The 11,009-nt window shown below is 30.0% G+C and overlaps 1 protein-coding gene across 1 annotated transcript; it reads right to left on the bottom strand.

Annotated features, from left to right (window-relative positions):
• Nucleotides 1–2,672: 2,672 nt before the first annotated feature.
• LOC107876520 lies at nt 2,673–6,036 on the bottom strand. Its single transcript, XM_016723426.2, has 4 exons — nt 5,681–6,036; nt 3,917–4,404; nt 3,622–3,767; nt 2,673–2,918 (listed from the first exon to the last, which is right to left on the bottom strand). Exons 1-4 carry the CDS (start codon nt 6,034–6,036, stop codon nt 2,673–2,675), a joined length of 1,236 nt encoding a protein of 411 aa, XP_016578912.1.
• Between the last annotated feature and the right edge of the window lie 4,973 nt (nt 6,037–11,009).

Below are 11,009 nucleotides of genomic sequence, written 5' to 3' on the forward strand. Positions count from 1 at the left end.
TGATTTCAGGAAAGGAAAGGATGAGTACTACACGACAAAACAAGCTGATCTAAAACCAACTCTAGATTTTGTAGTTGCACACCCGGTGAAAAAAAGTTGGTTTTATTTCATGGCGCAATCAAGTAATTATTGAAATGATGAGGTATGCCTCAAATATATATATATATATATATATATATATATATATATATATGTATGTATGTATGTATGTATGTATGTATGTATATATAGCAATTAACCTTTTAATTATTAAAGCACAATATGATTTTACAATAGTGATACATCTAGGTATCATATGTATCACTGTGATACATATGCTGTCTAACTTGAATTTAATTTTAAAATTTAATAAGGAAGCATGGGTTAGTATCATCATTTGAACAACTGATTATTATATTTTTTGATGATTGAAGTAATTGAAATGTATTATTTGTACTAGCCAACTATATGAATCTATACTTATATGAATCAACAGTTATATGAATCACTGGTTATGTGAATCACCTATTCTTACAAATCATAGTTTTTTATTACAGCATATCGAAGTGGTATTCTACTATCTTAGAAAGAAAGCAAAAATGGATACAACTAGTGAATATAGATATACCACTGTGAATTGCATTTTCATGAACTACATCTATGATACATACACTCAATATCACCAAAGTCATTCTGAGATTGATCTTAGCTCGCATGTCGAAAATATTCGCTCAATGAAAGTGGCTTCGGTGGACAGATCAATTTGTGAGATTATGCAAGGACTATGCATATCAGCTGGTATTCCATGCCATTTGATTGATGAGGTTTATGTGCCAATAAATTGTAAAGGTTCATTTCATTGGGTGTTGGCAGTAATAGTACTCAAGAAAAGATGCATTCGTGTTTACGACTCGATGAAAGGTCATAGAGGTCATGCTGATGAGATAAAAGAGCATGCTGAAATGTTGTCAACTTATTTGACAATATCTGATTTTTTTGAGAAAGAAGATCGCACAGACTGGTCATTTCTAGACGTATACAAGGAAAAAATGGACTAACATACATTCGACATTCACATTGTTGATGGAATTGTGCAACAATCAAGTGGCACATTGTAAGTATCATTTATTATTTTGAATATATTATTTTTTAAGTAAGAGCTCACGGCAACACATAAAATACCTACTTTACTATTTTCCAGGGATTGTGGCTTGTTTGTTGCAGCATTTGCTGAATTTTTAAGTGACCGACATCAAATACCATCTTCAGAGTTTGATTCAAAAAAGCATGGTTTGATTCAAAAAAGCATGGTACAAGATACACATCCTTGTTATGGCACTATGGTGTGAACAAGGCGTGTACTGGATATGTTAGTGACAACAAGATCCGCCTAAGCCTAAACGCACCTTCATTTGATCTGAGGATACAGAGATGATTGATGTTGAACCGTAGTTCTCTAGCATTTATTGTTTGACAAAAGGAAATTGGTTTCTTATGTTTGTGGAATTCTTGTTTTTCAGTTTTTTTTATGTTTGGGAATTTCTGGATATATCATGAACTGTGGTTTTATTGTATGAAATGTCATGACATTTTAACTTAGAAGCATATATGGTATTAGTACTTCTGTGGGTAGTTTAACTTACATAATCTATCACAAATTTTTAGTTTTATCTAATGATATGTATCATCAATATTTTTGTTAACAAAAAGAAGTGATATAATATGTATCACTAAATACCATATCAATCACCATTTATATTACTAACCAGTTTTTAAATGAATCACCAAATACAACTTTATAGTTGTATTTTGTTATCACCATTTAAAATATGTAATCATATGAATCTCCCCTTTCATGAATAATCAGTTAAATAAATAACTAATTATGTGAATCACCATTTTTCAAATGGTTAAAATGAATCACCAGTTAGAAATAATTAGACCTGAATAAATTGTAACCAATTATATTATTAAAATGAATCACCAGTTAAAATGAATCTCCAGTTTCAGGAATAACCATTTATATTATTAAAATGAATCACCAGTTAAAAGTCATTAGAAATGAATAAAATTTAACTAATATGTTGAAAATGTATCACCAATTAACATTTCAATGTTAATTTCTAATATGAAACAACTAATTTTACACGAATGGTTTATATGAATCACATAACAATATTAAGTTTTTTAATATGAATCAATTGAAAACAATATGATTAACATTTAACAATAATTAACCTGTTGAGATTAAATAGTTGTATTTATCACTTTATAATTTCATTTACGGAATGCATCACTAGCTTTCCTCAGTACCTCTTAACATATCTACATAAGATAATAGTAATAATGAATTATAAATGATAATCTTACAAACACATATCTTTTCCAATTATAAACGAAATATATCAAGCAACGAATTTTTGAATAATTAACTCAAATTACTGAATTCAAAAGTTTGAAGTAGGTAAACATGTCTGATTAAACTTTAAAGATAAAATGTCACATCTCTTTTGGAAGTAGTTGCAACTACGTCTGTTGTGGCCTACATACCCACACTAGCTACAACGATTTGATTTTGATGAAAACTTTTCACTACTTTTCTTTTTTCTACCTTTCTTGGGTCTTCTGGTAGGTGTTTATATTTTTGGAGGCAAAATAACATCTTCTAACACCTCCGGTAGTACATGCCAGTCTCATTTATCAGGAATTGGACAGAGCAACATTTCATAAGTCTTCACCAATGCCTCCTTCTTGTAGTAATCTGAGCAGTAGGGCTTTATTTTCTTTACATGTTTTCTTTTCAAAACAGCAATAACGTGCCTGCATGGTATCTCATCAAGTTGAAATCTACCACAGTTGTAAGTTCTAATATCCAACCGAACAATGTATTTTCTTCCTTCTTCATACACACCGTATATGTAGTTAGTTGATTCCCTAATCTAAAAATATAATTCCATAAAGTTTTATGTAAGTCAACATAATATATGAACCATAAAAGCCACAAATTAATTAAATATAAAGAACAAAATTTCAAGTGGAAGCATATTTCATCATATGTATCAAAACAATACATATGACTCCCAGATGTATCACTTTGATACATCTGTTATCAGAATGTCGAAAAAAATATGCAAACTACCTTAGTTAAAGTATAAAGATTGTTATTTTAACTTACCATCATACATGATGGCTTTGCCTCGTTCAATTGAAGAATTTGTTGAAACCAGCCTCCCAATAAATTTTTAGAAAGAAAGCTAGACCGATCTCTATTTTTTCGGTTCCACACACCAAATAAGATTCTGACCTATTCAAGAAAATCTAAAATTGGCAGTTCACGAGCCTCAACAAGACTAGAGTTGATACATTCTGCAATGTTGGAAGTCATAATCCTCCCCTATTTATTGGAGCATGAACTCGTGACCACTTTTCAAATCAAATATTTTCCAAATATACCTTAACTCTATTGTCAATCTTTCCTACTTTACACATAAGCTTATCAAACACATCCAACTTGTATGCTTTAGCCATGCCAAAAAACTCGTTGGTCATCTTGTCCTTACTCTTTCTATAGTTCGTGCAGGTAATATTCCAAAGATGCCAAATACAAGCAAAATGTGGTATACATGGATAGACCACACTAACCTCCTTGATTATGCTTTCATGTCTATCAGAGACTACGCACACATTATCGCGCTCACCGAAAGCACACTTGAATTGCTGGAAAAACCACATCCAAGATAAATCATTCTCAGAATCTACAACCCCATACGCAAGCAGCAATATATGTCCTGATACATAAATTTACACAATGATTATGTCTAACTTATATAACAATTACTATCATTTGTAAGAAAAAAATCACTACATGCAATACCTTCTCTATCAAGAGTGCTAGCTGAAACGAATGTTCCTTAAGATGGTCCTTTCATGTGACTACCGTCTACTACCACAACAGGACTACAATACCCAAATCCCTTAATTAAAGGCTGTAGTGCTATGAATAGATACATGAACTGATTATCAGGAGACTTATGCATCCTTATATGTGAATTGGTATAAATCGAATTAAATATGTATACGTAGGTAGGCATTTTCTTATATCCATCAGCTGGTCTGCCTCTCAAAATTTTTAAAGCACATTCTTTACCACGCCACGCCTTCATGTAATCTATGTCCAAACCAAGTTCCCTTTTTATATCTTCAATAATGTCGCTTGGGGTGATTATTTTTTTGTAGTTAACTAACTTTGGAGCTGTTATTCCAGCTATAAAGGCAATGGTTGCATGTTGTTGCTCTAACACTATGTCCATTATTGAGCAAGTGTGTTCATCGTTGAAGGTACGCACTATAAATGTATCAGTACCATGCTTACAGGATGCCTTGAATGCCCAACTACATTCCGATGATTTGCACAGTAGGACATAACTGAAATATACGTAAAAAAATGTCGCAAATATGAAGTTACATTAATTTGTTTCTATATGAATCACCATATACCATATGAATCACTAATTCAATCAAAAAATGAGCCAATTAACCAATGAATAAATAGTTAACACATATCGCTAATATGAACTTAATCTGTTATTCTTTTGTATTATATAATTCAACAGTTATATGAATCACCATTTATATGAATAACATGTTTTCCAACTTGTTTTTACGATTCACTAATAGAAATCACCAATTATATGAATATTCAATTATATTAATCATAAATATGAATTACCATATATATAAATATCCATTTACAATACAAATTAGTTATTTGTGTCACCTATATGAATCATTAGTTATGTGAATCACTTGAATCACCAGAGTTAGTCAAAACTTATATGAATCACCAGAGTTATTCAAAACTTATATGAATCACCAGTTATATGAATCACTGGTTATTTAAAACTTATGTTACATTTATCACCAACATAAAAAACCACGTATGTGAATTACCATTAGTTATGTTACATTTATATGAATCACCAGAGTTATTCAAAACTAATTAATTATATGAATCACTTGAATCACCAGAGTTATTCAAAACTTATAGGAATCGCCAGAGTTATTCAAAACTTATATGAATCATCAGTTATATGAATCACTGGTTATTTGAAACTTATGTTACATTTAGTACCAACATAAAAAACTAGGTATATGAATCACTATTTACATAAATCAACAAAATTAAAAATCAGTTACATGCATCACCAGTTATATGAATCACCAGTAATATGAATAACATGTATTTCCAATTACTTTATATGAATTATCAAGATAAATCACCATTCATATGAATATCCATTAATATGATTAATAATCAATTATATTAATGACCAATAGGAATCATCATATATATAAATATCAATTTACAATAACAATTAGTTATTTGTTTCACTTATATGAATAACTAGTTATATGAATCATTTGTTATTTGCAACAACATTTACATAAACTAATATACAAGTGTATCACTATAGCTTCCATATACAATTTTCCTTAAATTGCAAAATAAAATAATAATTGTCATTAAAAAATGGAAATGAATCAAATTTGTTTCACTTATATGAATAACTACAGCTTCCAGATATACAAATGTATCACTACAGCTTCCAGATATTCATTTGTTTCACTTATATGAATAATTAATTATATGAATCAAATTGTGAAATATATCAATAATTGTCATTAAAAAATAAAAATGCACCTCTGCTTGTCAGATCTCGTAGTTCTGCAATTGAACCTATGCTTGATTAAATAGTTACGCATTACCGAGACCAGTGTATCTTTGTTTATATAATTTTTCTTCACATTAACAACACTATTATAGCAATCACTTATCAGTTCTTCACCATCCACATTAACAATTATCGGAGATTCAACGTTACGAATTACACCAAGTGCAAGATCAGACGGCTCAACAAAATCATAACACTTAATCATTATATTATCTGTGTTAAAACCATCACTATCAATTACAATATCACTCATTGTAATACACAATGGATACTTCCTGAATATAGATTCAGCTTTCAAAATCTGAAGAAAAAGTTTCACAGCCATATCATTATGAATCTCCAACACTTATGAATTGTCTTGAACAACGTATTTGGAATTAATTCTTTTCAGAGATACGTCAATTTTCAATTGACTTGATATGGCGTCTATTAAATCGTGGTACGACCTTTTTTCATGAATTACAATCCCATCAACCAGATAGTTATCGTATCTTGTTTCAGAAATCCATTCCCCAGAATGACGCAACAACATAGTGACGAGATCCATTGAAGAAATTCAGAAAAAAAATTGAATATCGATTTTTTTGTTCCAAATTTTGAAAAAATGTGAGATTCTAATGTGGTTTGCTTCAATGTTGAACAGTTAACAAAAGGAATTGCGTTTTCATCGCTTGTAACAGTTTAGTCGAGATTTACATTATTAAAATCTCAGAAAATATGGTGCTTCCTAAAATAATTACCTGATCTGTTACATATGTATCACTTTTAGATATGCATTACTGCTTAACATATCTATCACCAATTCAAAATTTTGGGATAAGATGTAATTAGCAAAATAAATGGGATTTTATGTAATATTGCTGAAACTATCAGGGATTTATGTAAGTTACTCAATAAAGCCCCTTTCTATTATTTTGCCTTCGCTGATTCTTATTTGAACCTGAATACTAGATTCCCTTTCTCCTTTTTCTTCCTTTCTTTGACCTATTTTGGGTTGGAAAATTACATGGGATGACCCCAATAGTGGACGACTTTAGCTTTTTAACCTCCATAAGAAAGGTCTTTAAAGACTGACCTTCCTTCTTTTTACGTATAGTACAAGTACATTTTTGTCCCTCTACACCTCAAATATTTTTAAAATTTTCATTCTCATTTGCCTCTCAACTTCTATTTTAATTTTGTTTACCTTAACTTTTTTTTTTCTTATTTTAATGCATTTGTCTTAACTTTTATTTTTCTCTTTTTTCTTTTTTGGTCCCTCAAACATTATTTATTTTTTCATTTCTCTCTCTTTTTTAATTCATTTGTCTCAATCTTTATTTTTTATTTTTTATCATTTCTTATTTCTCATTTTTTTTCTTTTTTCTTAAACTTTTTTTTATTTCTTCTTCTAATGTTTGTTTTTCTCAAATTTTTTCCTTTTGTTGGTTATTTATTCTGTCCTTTTTTCTTAACCTTTATTTGTTTCTTGTCTTTTTTATCCTTTTTTCTCAATTTTTTTTTATTTCTCTATTTTATATGTTCTCTTTTTTCTTTTCTCTCAACTTCTATTATATTTTGCTAATAAATAAAAAGTTGAATAATCTACCAAGGGATCTTTTTTTTTTTTTTTTGAAATCAAAGCAAATTTAAGTGCATAACTTACTGTTAGGAAGTCCTTTGGGATAAGTCTTTCCTCTAAGGGAAAAATTATAGAACAACTCATAAATCAAGACACAATGTGGTGGTGTCTAGTCTTGCTTGTGGAGCATAACTTGTTATTTGAAAAGCCTTGAGTTAAGTCTTACTTCTAAGACAAGAGTTATAGAATATCTCATAAATCAAGAAACAATGTGGTCGTGTCAACACTTGTTCATTGGGCGTAACTTGTTATTTTGGGAGGTTCTTCGGCTAAGTCTTCTCTTAGAGGCAAGACTAATAGAGCATCACATAAATCAAGACACAATATGATAGTGTCAACTCTTGTCCATGTGGTGTAACTTTCCAGCTAAGTCTTACCTCTAAGGCAAGAGTTATAAAATATGTCATAAATCAAGATACGATATTGTAGTGTCAACTTTTACCCATGGGGCATAACTTGTTGTTTGAAAATTCTTGAACTAATTCATGACTCTAAGGTAAGAGTTATAGAATATCTCATATATTAAGACATAATATGGTAGTGTCAACTCTTACCCATAGGGCATAACATGTTTTCTGAAAGTACTTGATTTATAAAACATCTCATAAATCAAGAAACAATGTGATAGTGTCAAATTTTGTCCCATGGAGCAAACTTGTTGTTTAAAAGTCCCTGGGCTAAGTCTTGCCTCTAAGAAAAGAGTTACTAAACATCTCATAAATCAAAACATAATGTGAAAGAGTTAACTTTGACCATAGGGCATAACATTTTATTTAAAAGTCCATGCGTTAAGTTTTGCCTCTAAGACAAAAGTTATAGAATATCTCATAAATCAAAACACAATGTGGTAATGTCCACTCTTGCCCATGGGTCTCAACTTGTTGCTTAAAAGACCTTTATTTAAGTCTCGCCTCTAAGGGAAGAGTTATAAAACATCTCATAAATAAATACACTATATGGTGGTGTTAAATCTTGCCTATAGGACATAACTTATTGTTTGATGGTCCTTGGGCTGAGTCGTACCTCTAAGACAAGAGTTATAGAGAATTTCATAAGTAAAAAACATGATGTGTTAGTCTTGACTCTTGCCCAATGTACGTAACTTATTTGAAAATTCTTGGGATTAGTAGTTCCCCTAAGGCAAGAGTTGTAGAAAAACTAATAAATGAAGACATAACGTGCTAGTGTCAACTCTTGCTCGCAGGGCATAATTTTTTGTTTAAAAGTCCTTGAGATAAGTCTTTCCTCTAAGGCAAGAGTTGTAGAACATCTCATGAATGACGACATAACGTGATCGTATCAACTCTTGCCCGTGGGGCATAATTTATTATTTGAAAGTCCTTGAGCTAAGTTTTACCTCCAAGGCAAGAGTTATAGAACATCTAATAAATGAAGTCATAATGTGGTAGTGTCAACTCTTTCCCATTGGGCATAATTTGTTGTTTAAAAGTCTTTAAGCTATGTTTTGTCCTTAAGATAAATGTTGTAGAACATCTCATAAATGAAAACATAACATGGTAGAGTCAACTCTTGCCCGTGGGTCATAATTTGTTGTTTGAAAGTCCTTGAGGCATACATTGAACCATTAAAGTCCAATTAAAACAATTAGCACAATGTGATAAGAGTAATAGAACATATCATCAATCAAAACACAATGTGATAGCGTCAACTCTTTCCTATAAAATGTAACTTCTTGTTTGAAATTCATAAGTCTTGCCTCTACAATGTGGTGATATTAACTCTTACTCATGGGGCGTAATTTAATTGGAAGAAATCGAAGAAAAGAAACAAAATAAAAATTACAAAAAAAGAAGAAAATGAAGAAAAATATTAAAAAAATTAAAGAAAATTAAAAAAAAATATAGAAGCTAAGGAGAGAAAAGGAAAAAAATAAAGGTTGAGAAAAAAAAAAAAAGACAACAAAAATAAAGATTGAGAAAAATTAAAAGAGAAAAAATAAAAATAAAAAGGAGAAAAAATTAACAAAAATAAATAAAAGTTGATAGGAGAAAGGAAAAAAAAATAGGGTTGAGAAAAACTAAAAAGAAAAAAGAATCAAAGTAGAATAAAAAAAAGAGAATTTTTCTAAAAATAATAGAAGTTGAGAGAAGAAAAAAGGAAAAAAAATAAGAATTGAGAAAAACTGAAAGAGAGAGAGAGAGAGAGAGAGAGAGAGAGAGAGAGAGAGAGAGAGAGAAAAGAAAAGATAAAAGTTAAAGTAAAACAAAAAAGGAGAAAGAAAAATAAAAGTTGAAAGATAAATTAGTATGGAATTGTTTAAAAATATTTGAGATATTGAGGGGCAAATAGGTAACTGTGCTATATAAAAAAGGAAGGAAAACTAGTTTTATAAAACCATTCTTATGAGAAAAAAAAAACAAAGGCACCCACTATAAAAGTCATTTATGTAGTTTACCTGTTTTGGGTCTTGGGGCTTGACTCAATGACTTGTTCCTCTTTGGACCATCAAGAATGTGCAGGGGGAGGAAAGGACCATAATGGACTTGGAGAGAGGAATTTATGCAATAAAAATAAATAAATAAGGTCCAAATATACTCTTTAAATATTGAAAATAATTATAAAATACACTTCTTCCACCTTTAGGCTATAAAATACCTATTCATTCACCTATATGACTCAATTTTACCCTTTTCCTTAACAATTTTTTTAAAAAAATAATTAGTATTTTTATTTATACGTGGCAATTTTTTTATTGGTTATTATTTAATTAATAAAAAATTAATAACTCTTAAACTCAACCCACTGATATCACCAATAGAGCCGCCGGAGGTCCTCTTTCGGCACATCTACTTTTACTTTCAATGAAGAAGCAATTTGTGCCACTCGTATAAAATTGTATGTCGACCAATTTTTCAAAGTCCGAATTAAATCAAACAAACACTGGTCTCACCTCAAAGAACTACTTAAACCCATTAATCTATCTTCCCTTTTTAACATCTTTTGGGTTCTTGTTTGATTCTTCCTCCATCTTGATTTCCTTAGGTGTCTCAGGTTTACCACCATCTTGAAACTTTATGTAAAGTTTTTGTATTATTGGTTAATGATAAAAAAATACTCAAAGGTTTGTTCTTTATTGCATGATTTTGTTAAAAATGGTAAGACCTATACATCTTTTATTTTTTCATACACTTTTGCCATATAGTTAGGATTGCATATAAGGAGATGATTATGAGCAAGATTAAGGTTGATAATACTAATGACATGAATAACTTATTCATCGAAAGCCGTAAGAGGACTTTCGGCGGTGTAATTTCAGTTGGGTTGAGTTTAGAAATTAATAATTTTTTTACTAATTATATTTTGACCAATAAAAAATTACCACATATTAAATAAGAATATTAATTATCTTTTAAAATAATCTGTTCAGGAGAAGGGTAAAATAGATCTATATAGATGGATGGAAGGATATTTTAGAGCTCAAAGATGGAAGGAAGGTATTTTAGAACCATTTCTAATACTTGAAGGGTATATTTGAATAAATAATAAGGATTAGTGACCGATTAAAATTGAATAAACAACTTTGAAGATACTACATGAACTTGTAATATATCAAATCAAAAATACAATATAGTCAATTCACCATATTTGTGCACGAAACAGAAAGATGCGTGCCACTAGTTCAACCTTTATGATCTATTCAAATCTTTCATCAAATT

Source organism: Capsicum annuum, chromosome 7 (assembly GCF_002878395.1).
Source record: "Capsicum annuum cultivar UCD-10X-F1 chromosome 7, UCD10Xv1.1, whole genome shotgun sequence".
Classification (NCBI taxonomy): Eukaryota; Viridiplantae; Streptophyta; class Magnoliopsida; order Solanales; family Solanaceae; genus Capsicum; species Capsicum annuum.

Bases quoted from the DNA above. Each gene is read 5' to 3' on its own strand.
- LOC107876520 (XM_016723426.2), bottom strand. From the start codon at position 6,036: ATGGCTGTGAAACTTTTTCTTCAGATTTTGAAAGCTGAATCTATATTC. The intron at 4,405-5,680 runs GTGCATTTTTAT...CGTATATTTCAG, and splicing joins ACGAGATCTGACAAGCAGAG to TTATGTCCTACTGTGCAAAT. The intron at 2,919-3,621 runs GTTAGTGTGGTC...TTATATTTTTAG, and splicing joins ATGAAAGCATAATCAAGGAG to ATTAGGGAATCAACTAACTA.